Genomic DNA, 15,770 nt, shown 5'->3' with positions numbered 1-15,770 from the left:
AGTCAGCGCAAATAAAAAAAATATATAACAGACCAAGAGAATGCAGGGAGGAAAAAAAAAGCGAAGTTTATATTCGTGTACTGTAGTTATGTGATTATGAGAATATCGCGTTTGTACTTCTCTTCGTGCTAAGGAACATCCAATTTTTTAATTACGGACGAATTGAAAAATTGCGTGCTTCAGCCCGCAAATCGCGTCTGTATGAGCATGTGCTTCCCGTGAAGTGGAACCAACAGCAGCTCTCAAACGTGAGCTTTGGGGACTTCCCCCTCTTGTTTCTAGGGCCCAACCACAGTCCCTTCTCCCGAATACGGCTATCAGCGATATTCATTAGTGACTACACACGACCCTGAAACGGGGTTCGAACAAAACGAAACAATGGAGTCTGACCTAAGACTACTAAGATCACTTCAGAAACATAAAATATCTTACAGCCATCTTAAAGCCTCTTACATCACTTTATTTTATGCGAGGCTGTACCTTCACATTAGCAAGTACTAAAATGTTAATGTATATATCTGTCCTTTCTATTCAACATTTTGAAGAAAAACTTCGAGAAATCTTGGTCCCGCGCGTCAGTACTGACATGTAAATGTTATGGAAGGATACAACATGGCATCTCTCTCGTTATGTTAAATACTTCCTCGATTTTATTATTATCATTCTCTGCGTTTTGTAAATGTTTTGTTCTATGTGCTAAAAAACTTCATTATTAAGAAGGTTGATCACCCGAAAATATTTTAGCATGAACTGCAAATATTACATACAGGGCACAGACAGTAGTTTCTGCTTCATTATAAAGCACCGAGCCATACATCGCTTTTGTGCAGCAATCCTTGCCGAGAAAAACATTCCTGCCATCACCCAACCACCATGCTCTCCGGACCTCGCTCCGAGTGACTTTTGGCTGTTCCATATTCTGAAAATGGGCTCAAGGGGACAGGTTTCGCAACCACGGAGGAAATCAAATCAATGAGACTGCCGAACTCCGAAAGATTCCAAAAGAAGCCTTATGTCGGTGCTTCCAACAATGGCAGGATCAAGGGAACAATTGTGTGTGCGCGCGCAAGGCTCCTACTTGTTATCGTACGTCCTATCATTATAGTGCAATAGCACCATTCCTGAACTGTCTGACTGCCCCTCGTATTTTGTTCTATAAATATGTTTTATTTTATTGCCTTGTACAATAATCTGTAAATAAAGTGTTCAATTCTTTCGCTAGATATTCTACAATAAAAAAGGCAATTTTACATAAATTTGAGTGTTTAACTGTTCAATTGCCAGTGATCTAATTAAAATGCACAAAAATAGGTATAAAAATTTAAAAAAGCCTCATTAAATTAAAAACTATAGAAGAGAAAAAAGTATATAATTACAAATACATGTACAATGTTATTAAACTGATAAACCACATTTTAAGACACATTAGTATACTGGAGGGTCCGCTTCTGTCCACATCAAAGGAGCCCCACATTTGAGTCTGGGAATCACTGACCTACACCACACTTTGAGCCGTCCTCCTTGGTAGGACACTCACAACACAAACATTTCTAACCAGAAGGCAGGTAAGCATACACACGTCAACTGATACTGAACACTGGAGACGCTGAATATTATGGTCTTGTATGTGACGCCGTATAACTTGGTAGATATGGAACAAGGATTCGGAGGAACCTGCTGTTCCCATTCTTGATGGCAGAATATGGCACCTCCGAAAAGTTGTTCCCTGCCTACCAAACCAGACGGTGTCAGTACCAGAAGATCGAAATCTTCATAATGATTACCGAGAGTTAGACACTGGTTGTTCCTCACCAAAAAAATCTCACAATTTCCTTACGACATATCATCTTCTCTACATACAGACACTAGATCAGACATTGGAGAATGTCATGATTTTCTTTAGTACCTCCATAAGAGTGCTAATACACTGTTAAATCAAAAGACACGATAGTTCTGTTTCTTTTTCAGGCTTCAGAGAATCCATTATTTACAAACATACTGTAGCGGATACCAGTGTCTGGGTAACGACCCCGAAACAAACAACGAAACAACATTCGCTGCTAGGCAACAAATTAGTAACAGGCAAGTATGCACAGCTGTTACTGAGTAACACCTCTGCAAACAGTCATGTTGCTATGGAAACGACAGGGGTACAACATCGAACGGTGTTTTCTACGTGGTCCGTGTCAAGATGTTATAATCGAGACAAATTTAGAAGTTAGGCGAAGCCGAACCCCTGTGGAGGCGGGGTCGAATACCTCCACCGTGACCCTGCGAGTCGTAGGAGGTGAAGAAAATGAAAATCTCAAATCTGAGGCAGTAAAATATGGTCGCGAGTTCCAAGGGACTAGGATCCGAGAAAGCCTGCGCTGGCAACGGCCAGCAGCATATACAAAAGACAACCGTCATCTCGTCAGAGAGGGCGTCCCACAGGAATTAAGACCGTAACTGTCAAACAGTAATAAAATCTGGTCCTGACTGACTGCCAGTGGCAATGTCACTTTGAGTTTGCGTTAGTCAGTAGTCGCAAAGGGATCTATGAAGAGAATACTTGGTCGTTGCGGCTGAAGAATTCCCATTGTTAGAAGCAGTTACCAGGGAACAACTGGTGAAAACAGACTGAAAATACTCAGTGTGTGCTATTGTGATTTGTAAAGTTCAGAAAATAGAAATGGCTCTATAATTACTGGTAGTTACGAGTTGTGCGTTAAAATAGACAATAAATCCAATATCCAATCTAAGACCCCGTCTACAGTTACCCAACATGTGATAATATTAATATTGAAACAACGCCAGCGTTCTCTGACCGTTCACCCGGTTTGTCCAGTCACTGAAGTTAAGAATTCTAATCAGATGCGACATTATTATTTATGAAGGTGCTGGTCGAGGATTGGCTAGATACTTTTGCTCGAGCCAATTGCAATTCTTTTTAAACACAACTTATATCTGTTAAGTGTAGATACTATGCAAGTTAGTTTCGCAGCACTGGATCTTAAAATGACGTTTCGGCATCACTGTTTCACAAATATTTCTCAGTTGCTGACGATTAACTTTTTTCAAGAATTGCAACATGGCAGACACATGAGTGAAGGTGAAGGTTAATTGGCTTTAGAATTCATTACCTGCACTTCAATGACTGCGAAGGAGTAAGCTCACATCACACATGCCTATGTATTATCCGTGGTTTAAATTTCATCAATCCTACATAAGCGTGACGCAACATTTCATTCATTCATCAAAGGCTCTACAGCCCTTTGTTGGGCCCTGACCTCTTCTTCAGTTCCGTAATCATTTTTATACAGGCGGTAGGGCTCCTTGGGCGGGGGGATCAGCCCGTAGCAAGGCCGCTACCTAATCACAGGACAACACAAACACAGAGTAAACGCACACACACACGCATCCATGCATTGGGTGGGATTCGAACACACGATCCCAGTGTTCGAGCGAGAGAAGACAGTTCATGACTTAGGCCGCGCGGCCACCGTGGTCGGCGTTATAACATTAATGATTACTAAATTTTTATATTTAAAAAGACATTTAGAGGAACCCAGAATATGCTATACTACTAATATGCAATAACATTAAAAAGAAAATTAAGAAAAGTAGTAAAAATCAGATTTATCGAAGAACAAACAGGGGTTTGGAAACGAGGGTCATGTTCTGATAACGTAATCATGTAGTAGTAGAGACCATTAGGCTGAAGAAATATCGGTAGACCTCAAGAGATGGTTGCGTAAAACAGGAGATGCAACAGGCCAATGGGAGTAGTTCTTAAAGGTGGAGAAGAATGCTTTCTTCTGATACCGCTTAAGTAGCTGCAGTAAATTTTCCATTATTCAGGAGCACAGATTATGTAACATTTAATAAAAAATGCAATGTAACGATAATTGTCAAGTTTCGATTTGCATACGCGGGAGGCGAGCTCAATGAGCAGCCTCTCGACGGACTCTCAGCAATGCAAAGCAGCACTGCGCTGAGATGCTTCGCGAAATCTTCATTTAGCAAATAAATGGGGTCAGTAAAGGACTTTGGAGAGGTTGAATATTGTGGCATATCAGATGGAATCCTGGATAGTTTCATCAGAACAGACGTCCGTTAACAGGTTACGGCACAGTAAACACAGTCAGGCATCGAGGGCCGGTGACGTTGAACACGGAACCTGAGGAATCTCCGACGTTGGTAGCCGTTACAGGCTGAGTCGACCCCAGGGCCATAGTGCGGCTGGAAAGATTAGGTAAATTGAAAAAATTCAATGACCTCATCGAGTCTAGAACCCGCGACCTTCCGGCTTGTAGCATAGTGCCTCGACCAACTACACTACCAAGCGCCTCATGCCACTTAACTCCAACAGTGAGCGGCCTCCGTAGTCTAGGGGTAACTTTCCCACCTCATGACTCAAGGTACGGGGGTTCAAACCCGGCGGAGGTCGTGGAATTTTTAAGGACGGAAACAATTCAGGGAACAAGTCCTCCGGGAGGGACTTTAAGCCGTGGGTCCCGTGTCGTAGATTTACGGCACGTAAAAGATCCTCATGCCTCTAGGAGACCTCTGAGCAAAATTAGGCAACAATTTCCCGCCCAAGTAGTTTCCAATGCCTCTGGTAGATATCAAGTACCGACGCCCGAACTCGTTGGCTGAACGGGGCTGATGGCACGCACCAGTACCGGTAGGGTATGGCGACAGTAGAAATTAAAAAGGGGGACGCACAATGGACAAATAACTGGTCTAAGTGCATGGGGAGACCCACCACCTCTAATAATAATAATAATTCAATTCAATTCAATTCAATGCTTTATTTATTTACGTGCCGAGCTCAACAGCGGAGGCCAATTACAGAGTCAGCACGGAAAATATAAAACAACAAACAACAGACAATAATAAAAATCAAGACAATACACACATAGATAATAACAGGTCAAAAACGTTAAGTATTTGGAAAATTAAAAACAATTAACAGCAAAAAACTAATTGCATACTTAGCTCAAAAGCCAGTGACAGGTTAAAAAGACAGTGCAAATAGTAAAAAAACGACCAAAAGTACAAAAATTATCAAACTAAACAATTCAAACTTAAACTAGATTTACTAAAAATGTCTACAAGTTCGCAAACAAAATTTGCAGCAACAACACATCTAGCTGTGGGACAGCGACTGAAAGAACAGCTAAATGTAGAAAAATTTCGAATGTTCCGAGAAGGAACCCGCAAACCGACCGCATCAAGGACAGAGGAGCAATATGTTGTGCCTCTAAAAACATTTATTAAAAACAAAGCATCAATATGACGCCGTCTGACATCCAAGGTTTGCAGATTTAGTTTATCCAAAATACTAAAATAATGATAATCTATATCTTTAAAAAATCTATTATGACAGAGAGCTGCAAATTTTCTTTGTATACGCTCAAGTTTGCTGGAGTCAGTATTCGTTATCGAATTCCAAACAACAGAAGCGTACTCCAGTTTGGATCTGATTAAAGCAGTATACAGCATCAAAAGACTGTCTAAGGTAGAGAAGGAAAACGTAATGGTGCGAATTAATCCTAGTAATTTCATAGTTTGTGAAAATAAAATATCTACATGTTGATGAAAGTGAAGCTTTGAATCGATAAGTACTCCAAGATCCTTAATACTATCAGTTCGCAAAATAAAAAAATTTCCGAGTCTGTATTGATATTTCAAAACAGTAGTTTTCCTGGAAAAGGAAATAACATTGGTTTTACTAAGGTTCGGTTTCATTAAGTTTACCGAACACCAATCTTGTACCCGTTCAATATCCGACTGTAGAAGAAGACAGTCATTAAGTGTTTTGATAGCTCTAATGATAATGATAATAATAATAATAACTCCAACAGTAAAATTCAACTAACTTCTTCGGATATCGGGCAAGTGCGTTCGTGCTCATAAATTATTCCACATGAGCCAGAGCTTTATTGCTCGCAACTGTAAACACTACACACTGTTACTGTTGGTAGTAGTAGTAGTAGTAGTAGTAGTAGTAGTAGTAGTAGTAATGTAGGTAGACAATAACATCTTGCCGAAATAACGCCAATTACTTTTTGTAAATGAATTTTTTTATGCCAGCCGACAGATATCGCTACAGGCTCCCACTCATACGTACGGTACGGTTGACAGGTTCCGTAACAGCTGTTTATGCTTGGCGCGCTGCGTGTTAACTTCCCTGTCGTAACTTAAAGAAGACATGAAACTGCAGCTTTTGCAGTCTTCTAGTAACAAACCGTTACCATAAATTCACAGCACGTTCGTAGGGCTTCCAAAGATTATATAATATTTATTGGTGTACAAAATGTAAGACGTCGAGGCTCCCACATCTTCTAGGAAATCGGCTCACAAATGGCGGTGAGGTTGTCAGCCTAACGCGCCTNCCCCCCCCCCCCCCAGGATTATTCCTCGTACTCATTTCTGTTAGAGACTGAGTCAACCCCAGGGCCATAGTACAGCTGGAAGGACTAGGTAAATTGAGAAAATGCAATGACCTTATCGGGAATCAAACCCGAGGCTTCCAACTTGTAGCACAGTGCCTCAACCAACTACGCCACCGCGTGCCCCGGTCTACAAAATATACAGAGTGTTTTTTTATACGAAACAGTAACCTATGTGCCTCCAAAAGTGACAGCATGGGGGTAATTCCTCGTTAGGAGCTATGTTTGTACGATTTCATCAAGAATTCAGGGATCTTGCTGCTAACTAGAATGTCCTTTACTTTCCAGTCTGGCTTTTTAACATTGTCTTTTCAAACATTTTTTCCCTTGGCACTACAGCCCCAGTGGGCCTAGGCCTACCTCCATGAACTTCTCCGTTCATTTCGGTTTTTCTAGATCTTACACATTCGGTAGGACTCCTTGGGCGGGTGATCAGCTCGTCGCAAGGCCTCTACCTGTACACAAACACAGAAAAACGCAAACAAACATCCATGCCCTGAGTGGGATTCGAACCCACGATCCCGGCTTCCGAGCGAGCGAAGACAGTGCACGCCTTAGACCGCTCGGCTACCGTGACCGGCTTTTCAAACACTTATGATGTGATATTAATCAACATCTGCTTAAACAACTAATTGATCCAGTGTTCTTGGTAATTACTGCTGCAGAAGAACGTTATTTTTGGTAAATTAGGATTTTGGCGTTACTCAATGAACTCTCAAATGTTACTGACACAACGTCAACTAAAGTATACATTTTTCCGCGATGTTTCTTCTCATATTCCGCCGTCTTCTTTTTTTTTCGTGATATTTCGGGCACTAAGCAACTTTACTGCCGGTCACGGTAGCCCAGCGGTCTAAGACGTGCACTGTCTTCGCGCCCTTGGAAACCGGGATCGTGGGTTCGAATCCCACTCTGGGCATGGATGTTTGTGTGCGTTTTTCTGTGTTTGTGTACAGGTAGAGGCCTTGCGACGAGCTGATCACCCGACCAAGGAGTCCTACCGAATGTGTATGATCTAGTAAACCGAAGTGAAACGGAGAGTTTCATGGAAGTAGGCCTAGGTCCAAATTGGGGCTGTAGCGCCACAGGAAAAAAAAAGCAACTTTACTAGATGCATGGGCTCCCAGGGTCGCTAAAATTAATTTCTCAGTAAATTTTCGAATAAATTATCTGAGAGTTTCTGTTATTTAAACTTCTGTGCACTGCAAACATTCCTGTAAATACAAAGATATTTTGATTATCTGTTCTCTTTTTTCTCTTTTTGCATTTTACTCGTGTTTAGACCTTGAGGTACAGTTATTTCATACATCTACGTAACTACTTCCCTTTGGTTTACTGAAAAGAATGTTTTATTCAAGAACTGACCTTGTGTTCCTCTTGACTCTGTACATGTAGCCTGAAAACGGTGACGGTTTATTGCATAAGAACCGATTACGTCGTTAAGTGTGTCCACATGACCTCAAAACCTCACACCGGCTTCAGGATCCCTGTTCGCTTACAAATGGTAAATATTACATCGTTTCCACGAATGTTTACAATATGTCTTCATATTCATGGCTCCAACAGTCCATTGGTTATAGCTGTCACACCGAAAACTAATGACAATTTTCGCAAGGCTGCCATGATATTTTTACATTCAAGGTATTTCCTACGTTCATTTGATAAGACACAAACCGCATAGAAAACGGTGCCTTCAACAGTTCTTCGTCGCCGCGGAAACGTGTTTGTCGAGCCGTTGCCTAGCAACGATCGAAGGTTTACATAGCCCCATAGGCTCCCCTTTGATACGACACGGACGGTATAGAAAAAGACAGGTACAACAATTCTTATATTTTAGCGTGTATTCGTTGCCGCGAGAACGTGTTTCCCTAGTCGTTGATTAGCAACGATACATACAGAGACCGATGGGAGGATTTATTAAGTACGCCACTGAGATGGGTTCAGGTATCATAAAGATTTAACGTCTATGTATTAAGCCCGTCAATAATGCAACAATCATTACAACACTCACCATTCAACACCAACACGACATGTTTCGGCAACAAACAGCCATCCTCAGAGTTCACGGCCGTCTTGGGCCGAAACATGTCGTGTTAGTGTTGAATGGCGAGTGTCCTAATGATTGTTGCATTATTGACGGGCTTAATACACCCACGTTTGATTAACGATGTGCAACAGGATTCTGAAATACAGAATCATAAAGATTTGTTCAGCCATTTAGGAACTGGAAGATTCCAAAAGGTTCTGACGATGGTGGATGACACAGAATTACTGGGGGTTTGGACTTTTTACATCGTCCGGAATTTTAGGTAATAGACGACGCGACGTTTCGGAAACTGGATCTGTTTCCGTCTTCAGGTGAGAAAGGAAGATACACGCAGTTTCCGAAAAGTCGTGTCTCTATTACCTAAAATACACAATAAGGATCCTTATTCGACGAATAAAATGATAATTGATTGCAACTCAACAGCTCAGACTGGTGCTTTGTACGCCTGATGATGACCCGTAAAATGGTCGAAACATGTTGCGTCTCTAATAAACATAATAAAAGCAAATATTGATGGATCAGTATCTTTTTTGTTTTGAATACTGACTGTTGTTATGTAGACGGCACATTCCACACTTTATATCTTACTGATGACAAAAACAGGATGCACACAATTTATGTTCGCGCAACAAGACATGACAAAACAAGTCGAATTCTCGTTACTGTGTAATTATATGCGTTCACGTGGTCTCATTCTAAGGGCGCGTCCACATTACTCGTGCTCGTGCTCGTCGGGAGACTCGTCTGGCTTTTACTTGTGCTCGTAAATCTTCGTCCACACTACTTCAGTTGCTCGCCAGGCTTCGGCGCGTGAGGATCCGTATATTTACTCGTAGTGTGTATAGGCTGTAGTCGTGTTTTAATTTATTGGCTGTAGTTGTTAAATTACAAATTTTAAATTTGCTTGTCTCGTGACTTGTCATATCGTCCACATTACTGGCGAGTATAGCGAGTCACATGAGCACGAGTAATGTGGACGCGCCTTAAGACATGAACTCAATATAAACGACGGCGTTCCAGAGGGTATTTAAGGCCCAATTATGTTGCTAATGATCTCTACAGGGCGAATCGTGTTGGAATGAACTCGGGCTGTTAGCACAGGCACTGTAGCCTTCATGAACGCGCGGTCTGAGATGAGCTGGTCACTAAAGCTATGTTAAGGTTAATACAACCATTATATTGCACACGAAATAACATTAACATTTAGCTGAAATTCTGAGGCATTATGCTACTAGCTGGAAGTCGCGGGTTCGATTTTCGATGAGGTCATTGGATTTTTTTCAATTGACCTAATCCTTCCAGCCGCAATATGGCCCTGGGGTCGACTCGGCCTCTAACAGAAATGAGTACCAAGAATCTTCCTGGGGTGGTAAAGGCGGCCGGTGTGTAAGGCTGACAACCTTACCATTTGTGAGCCGATTATCTTGAAGATGTGGGAGCTTCGACGTCTCACAACCCCATGGGCCTTCACAGCCTGTTACAGTCATTGCGCCCGCAGTGTCCAACCAGTCTGCGAAAAACGCAGTTACGCAGGAAGAATGAAAACAGAACAACTAGTCACTGGACACGTCCATTCAAGTACTTCGGATCTTATCAAACTGCCGTACTCTCATACTGACTGACCACATTCCTTGATAACAATAAAGGTTGAAATTCATAAGAGTCCAGACATACAAATGTCCACGTAACCAGCATCTGCTCACACTGGTTCCTGGATCGCGGATTTTCTTTTTTATTCTACCCTGAAGATGGAGACGACAGTTCCTGGAAAACGTCGGCTAACACAATATCTACACGGCGCCACATCCAAGAAGAAGGCTTTCTGCAAACTGACAACTGGTTATTACAAGAGTACTGTCACTTCCTACAAGATTTTCCTCGGCGATGACAAGTTACGACTGGGAGTGTGTGTACAGTTATGCAAGCCAATCTAAGATGGTTTTTCCTTAGAATACTTGAAACGTTGGCTACGGGCTGGACGACGGAGGGGTCGCAGTTCGAATCCCGATGGGGTCAAGATTTGTCTCTTCTCCACGCCGTCCATACCGGCTCTGGGGTTCACTCAAGCTCCTAACGAATGGGTACAGGGGTCTTTTTACCTTGGGGTGAAACTGACCACTCAGCTCCAACTGTTGCCGAGCTCAAGAAAATGTGGGTCTATACCTGTACTCCCCCATACGCCTTCATGGCGTAGTGCTTAATTACTTAAGGGCAGGAACAAATTTATACACTTTTATCTTTGAAACGCATTTTGCAGACGCCGAACACTTCTCGGCAAAGCAGTAACATTTCGTAAACGTAATATTCCTTGTTCGCAGTTTTAACGGACGTCTGAGTGCCACAAAACAAACTCCGTGATTTCAGCCCGCAAGCGAACTATACCGACCGAGCGACCGCTGCTTGTCGGCGAAGTATAGTGCCAACTTTTACGGACAGAGGGTGTCATGTGGTCAGCGCAATGAATCCCACCGGCCGTTAGTTTCGTTCTTCTAGACCGGAGCCGCTATTTCCTCGAAATATCTCCTCAATTCTGCTCACGAGGCTGAGTGGACCCCGTTCCAGACCCCACTATTTTTCCAAAAAATATCTGGTAGCACCGGGAATCGAACCCGGACATCTGGATGTGTAGTCAGGAACGCTGACCACTAGACCACATTATTTTTTTATTACTTGCTGGGGTGGGATTGAGTCCACTCGGTACTACGGCCACTTCTGGCCTATTGTACCAGCCCCAGATGATAGGTGAGGGTGATTGTGGAGCAATTGGTGGAATGAAGTTTGGCAGGGGAAACCGAAGTACTCGGAGAAAACCTGCCCCAGCGCCACTTTCTCCACCACAAATCCCACTTGACCAGACCCGGGATCGAACCCGGGCCGCCGCGTTGGGAAGCCGGCGAATAACCGCTTGAGCTATGGCAAATAATTCATGACGCAGACGCAATATGATTTGTTTACTTTTTCGTACTTGGAACGAATGACTTGTTGTATGCTCAAGTCGCGCAGGTGTGTTCACTATGCGTTAACACTTTTGGAGAGACACATCGACGAGCAATGCGACAGACCCGGTGCCTCCGTAGAACAAACCGCGGTATCAGAACATATGATTGCAGTAAACATGGTTAGAAGAGTCCAAGTTCCTCTCCTTTGATAATGGTAAATATTGTAATTTTGTAAACTGGGTTTCAGTAGTCAATAAATAAATGGCGTTTATAAGACCATTCTTCTCTTTCCATCGCTGTGAATGTTTTTCCTAAACAGGACATTGTCTGTCAAACATAAATCGAATATAATTACTTATTTGTGTTATAAAGACATTTCTATATAAGCTAATAATTCTAAGGCACATTTGTACTTCTAATGTTTTCCCAGCGTTTTCTAAAGTGCATATTCCATGTAGCAGTGAATGGAAGGATGCCAAAGAATGACGAATTATGACTGTGCAAGGACACAATCGTGGCCTATTCAGTGGTACTTCCCCGGAGGGGCATAAGGAAACATTAAAAGCCTCAATGAAAATGTTCGCTCTGTGAGCCACGAACCAATATCTGTGCCTCCAGAGCACGAAGCGGCAGTGATAACTGGGTTCGCGATGTTCTTGAGGATTTTGTATGAAATTGTACTAAATTCTAGCAATTCTCGTGGAAGACTCTGATACGCGAGGTTTCTGGGTCAAACGCCACGTGAGTTACGCAGCCCGTTAGTTCTCTGGAAGTTCGTAATGACGTGTTTGTCTGCTGTGCTTGCTACGTCCGTTACATGGGCAGGGGAGTGTTCAAGGAAACCGAAAGTTGAACTCCAGGTCTGCGGGCGTTTCATTCTCAGTTCCGTAATTGTACAGATTTAAATTACAGATACGTACTTATGTTACAAATAAATGGGACGCGGCATAAATAGATACAAAAGTAAATAAATACGTATACAATAAGTAATATGACTACCATACCGAGGTTCAGAACTAGCATTCACCTTGTAAAGGTGATTAACATGATTTTCTTTCACTACTCTTAAATGACTCTTAACCAAACTTCAGTAAACCATAATTAAAAATCATACCCAACTCACGAACCTACAGACTTCGACCCTGAAGAAGGAAGTACGTACCTCCAAAATGCTGACAATATCACCTACAACCACACGGTGTAACAACCCAAGAGCAGAATTTGCATTAGAAGAATAACACTAGGTTAAATTCTTTCCGGTATGTTGCGCTGAAATCTTAGGATGTCTCGACTGAACATGAGGGCATGGACCAGATAAAATAAAGCACAGAACGTACTGTCTTTCTTGCTCTATGGTCCGGTAAGTTTGCTGTGGTACAATACGAGCCCCTCCAGAAGTAGTTTAGGCTCTTTACTACATATCTCTGTGCCCCATTAAGTTACATTCTTACAGCGCAATAACACCGCGGCGGCCCGGGTTCGATCCAGGGTCTGGTCAAGTGGGATTTATGGTGAACAAAGTGGCGCTGGGGCAGGCTTTCTCCGAGTACTTCGGTTTCCTCTTCCAATCTTCATTTCACCAATTGCTACACAATCACCTTCACCTATCATCTGGGGCTGGTAAAATAGGCCAGAAGTGGCCATAGTACCATGGACTTAGTCCCGCCCAACTAGCAATAAAAAAAATTATTACAGCGCAATAACCAGTGAATATATATTTCGGCTCCAAAAGCTGGGGCCTTTCAGATGAAGCCCCCCCCCACAACACAAAATGGCTTTAATCATTTTGATGCAATTTCGGTGATGTGTGAAGACCATATCCCTAATGGTTTCTTCAGGGAAAACAACCTACGAGCACTAGTGGCACAAATGTTTTCTCAATGCGTGATTGTCCTAGCTTGCATATTCAGTGGCGAACAGTGATAATTTTCGAAAACAATCTCTTTCTTTTTTACCGTGACGTAATAAACGTGAATTGTATACAAGGAAGTACACGGACGTATTTCCTTCTTATTTTAACGTGCACGCTAACAGTGGGAGTTTAACTGGTCCAAGGTCACTTTCACTAGAATGCATACACAGTGTTTTCATTTTCGTCAGGCAATTTCGTAATTTGTTTTTAACATTAATTCAGAGGAACATCATATACTGACAATAAAAAGTCTAAAATACCCAGAAACGTAGAGTGCACATTCCAAATGTGCTTAAAATTTCACCTCATTTTCCAACAGTTTGTACGGCATAATTCACCCCAATTCAACAGTTATGTATGGAACACTTCAACGCATTCGTCACGGATGACCACCTGAACAAAACTGTATGAGGTCGCTCACTCGTATTCACACGAAACGCAGTTCTGAGCACTGCACAAGGCAAGAACTGTAACCATCTCCATATGACAAGACAATAGTTGGCATTACCCTTTCTTATAAAATGGCGTTCTATTGCAAGCACATGTCTATTTACTAGGGACGGGCATACACTCGTACCTGTGCAAACAACAGTAGATACTACGTTAAGGAAGATGGAGTCGTTCTTCATGCTAAAGCAGTACTTCGTTACCGGAGCACACAGCGACCATGTGGTCTTTCGTATCACTGCACTACAGCTGCGCACGTCTTGCAGCAACGTCAGGCTTGCCAGGTGAACACGCGGGAACTGAGAGAGGTTTGAGCGGCTTGAGAGTTGGTTGACTCGTTGAGGTAGGCGTTTCATTCTGCACAGCGCCACGCTGCGGCAGAGCAGTTAAACAATCACGCCACCACCATACTAGGAACAAAAAAAAAAAATAGCACACTAAGGTAACTAGCCTTGCTTACTACCTGCGAGTAGAAAAGCGCTTTTCATTCTTTTGTTATGTTGACTGCGACATAACTGAATCTTCCGAAAGCCCACACCTAAGATCCCTAGTTATACAAGCCATTCAAACGTATATAATCCGATATCATAAAGGTCGATCTTTCGATTTGTTGCTTCCTGCTGCTAACAGTGACATGCAAAGGGATTTTCAGGATCGAAAACGGATAGTCAAATGATCACTTAGATACCAGAATTAAAGAGATGAGAAAGTGCCCAAATAGAAGGGAAACTATCCATCCCTAACAAACAAATTGAACAGTCGGAGAGTTCTATATACCTGGGAAGCAAAGTAACGCAAGATGGAGGAACAGATCTAGACATAAGTAAAAAAATAAAAAAGAACAAATATAGCTTTTATACAATTATAACAGATATAGTAAAGTAAAGGTAACTGTGTAACAGGCCGTGGAGACCCATAGGGTTGTGAGATGTTGAGGTTCCCACATTTTCTAGACAATCGGCTGATAGATGGCGGCAAGGTTGTCAGCCTTACGCGCCGGTCGCACTTTACCCTAAAGAATATTCCTGGTGCTCATTTCTGTTAGAGGCTGAGTCGACCCCAGGGCCATAGTGCGGCTGGAAGGATTAGGTCAATTGAAAACAATCCAATGACCTCATCGGGATTCGATCCCGCGACTTTCCGGCATAGTGCCTCAACCAACTACGCTACCGCTTGCACAGAGCCTTGTTTTGCATGCGCTGCAATTTTAAGATGTAGGTGTCTGTGTTTTGTAGTTTTTAGAATACCGAACGATGGACAAAGTCCGAAAAACCCATTAACTCTTAAGTATTATACACCAACCTCAGAACATTTTAGACTCTACTTGAACTGTAATAATTAAAAATATTTAACACTACAAATTATACAAGAATGCACATCGTAAATCCGCTAAAATCTGTTACTCATTAATCATTAGGGACGTATACAGCAAATGGCGGACGGTAAAGAAAGCATTTCTTAAATTCGAAAATATCTAAACAATGCAAATGAGTATTGAGTAAAAGTCAAGTATAATGGTTAAAGTTAAACAGAGTTCCCACATTGCTGCTTACTCATATTATTGTCAAGATATTAGAGTGACTGGAGATGCGGTTTGGACTGGTAATTGGATTTATTGAAATATTACAGAAAGTAACTACAAATAACTCTGATAGTCCCACTGAGTTACACACTCCAAATATAACTGTTAACTACAGAACACATTAAGTCTTTTCAGTCTTTCCTAGCTGTTGCTCAGTAGCGGCTTCCAAAGGCGGACGTTCCCCTTATTCTGGGTTCCCGAACTATCCCCGACCTCAGTTATAGCAGCTGTCGAAGAACTCATTCTCTTGATAACCATCTACTCCACTCCACTGACTAACTGAGCTCCACTCTAAACTTGTCCCGCTTATAACATCTCAGCAGGGACCGCACAGAAATCACCTTTCCTATTTGCTGTAGTTCAACTGTTGCCGTTGGAACATGTTTGTTTGCAAAGCGCGTTATTC

The 15,770-nt window shown here is 42.3% G+C and overlaps 1 protein-coding gene across 1 annotated transcript in view; it reads right to left on the bottom strand.

Annotated features, from left to right (window-relative positions):
- LOC111871144 overlaps nt 1–14,080 on the bottom strand; it is a 168,777-nt gene extending 154,697 nt beyond the window's left edge. The window contains exon 1 of the mRNA XM_023864020.2: nt 13,913–14,080. Coding sequence (XP_023719788.1) covers nt 13,913–13,964 — 52 coding nt within the window. The 5' untranslated portion in view covers nt 13,965–14,080. The remainder of the gene's footprint in view (nt 1–13,912) is intronic.
- Between the last annotated feature and the right edge of the window lie 1,690 nt (nt 14,081–15,770).

This window comes from Cryptotermes secundus, unplaced genomic scaffold (assembly GCF_002891405.2).
Source record: "Cryptotermes secundus unplaced genomic scaffold, Csec_1.0 scaffold250, whole genome shotgun sequence".
NCBI lineage: Eukaryota > Metazoa > Arthropoda > Insecta > Blattodea > Kalotermitidae > Cryptotermes > Cryptotermes secundus.
This window is presented reverse-complemented; position numbering and strand designations above follow the sequence as displayed.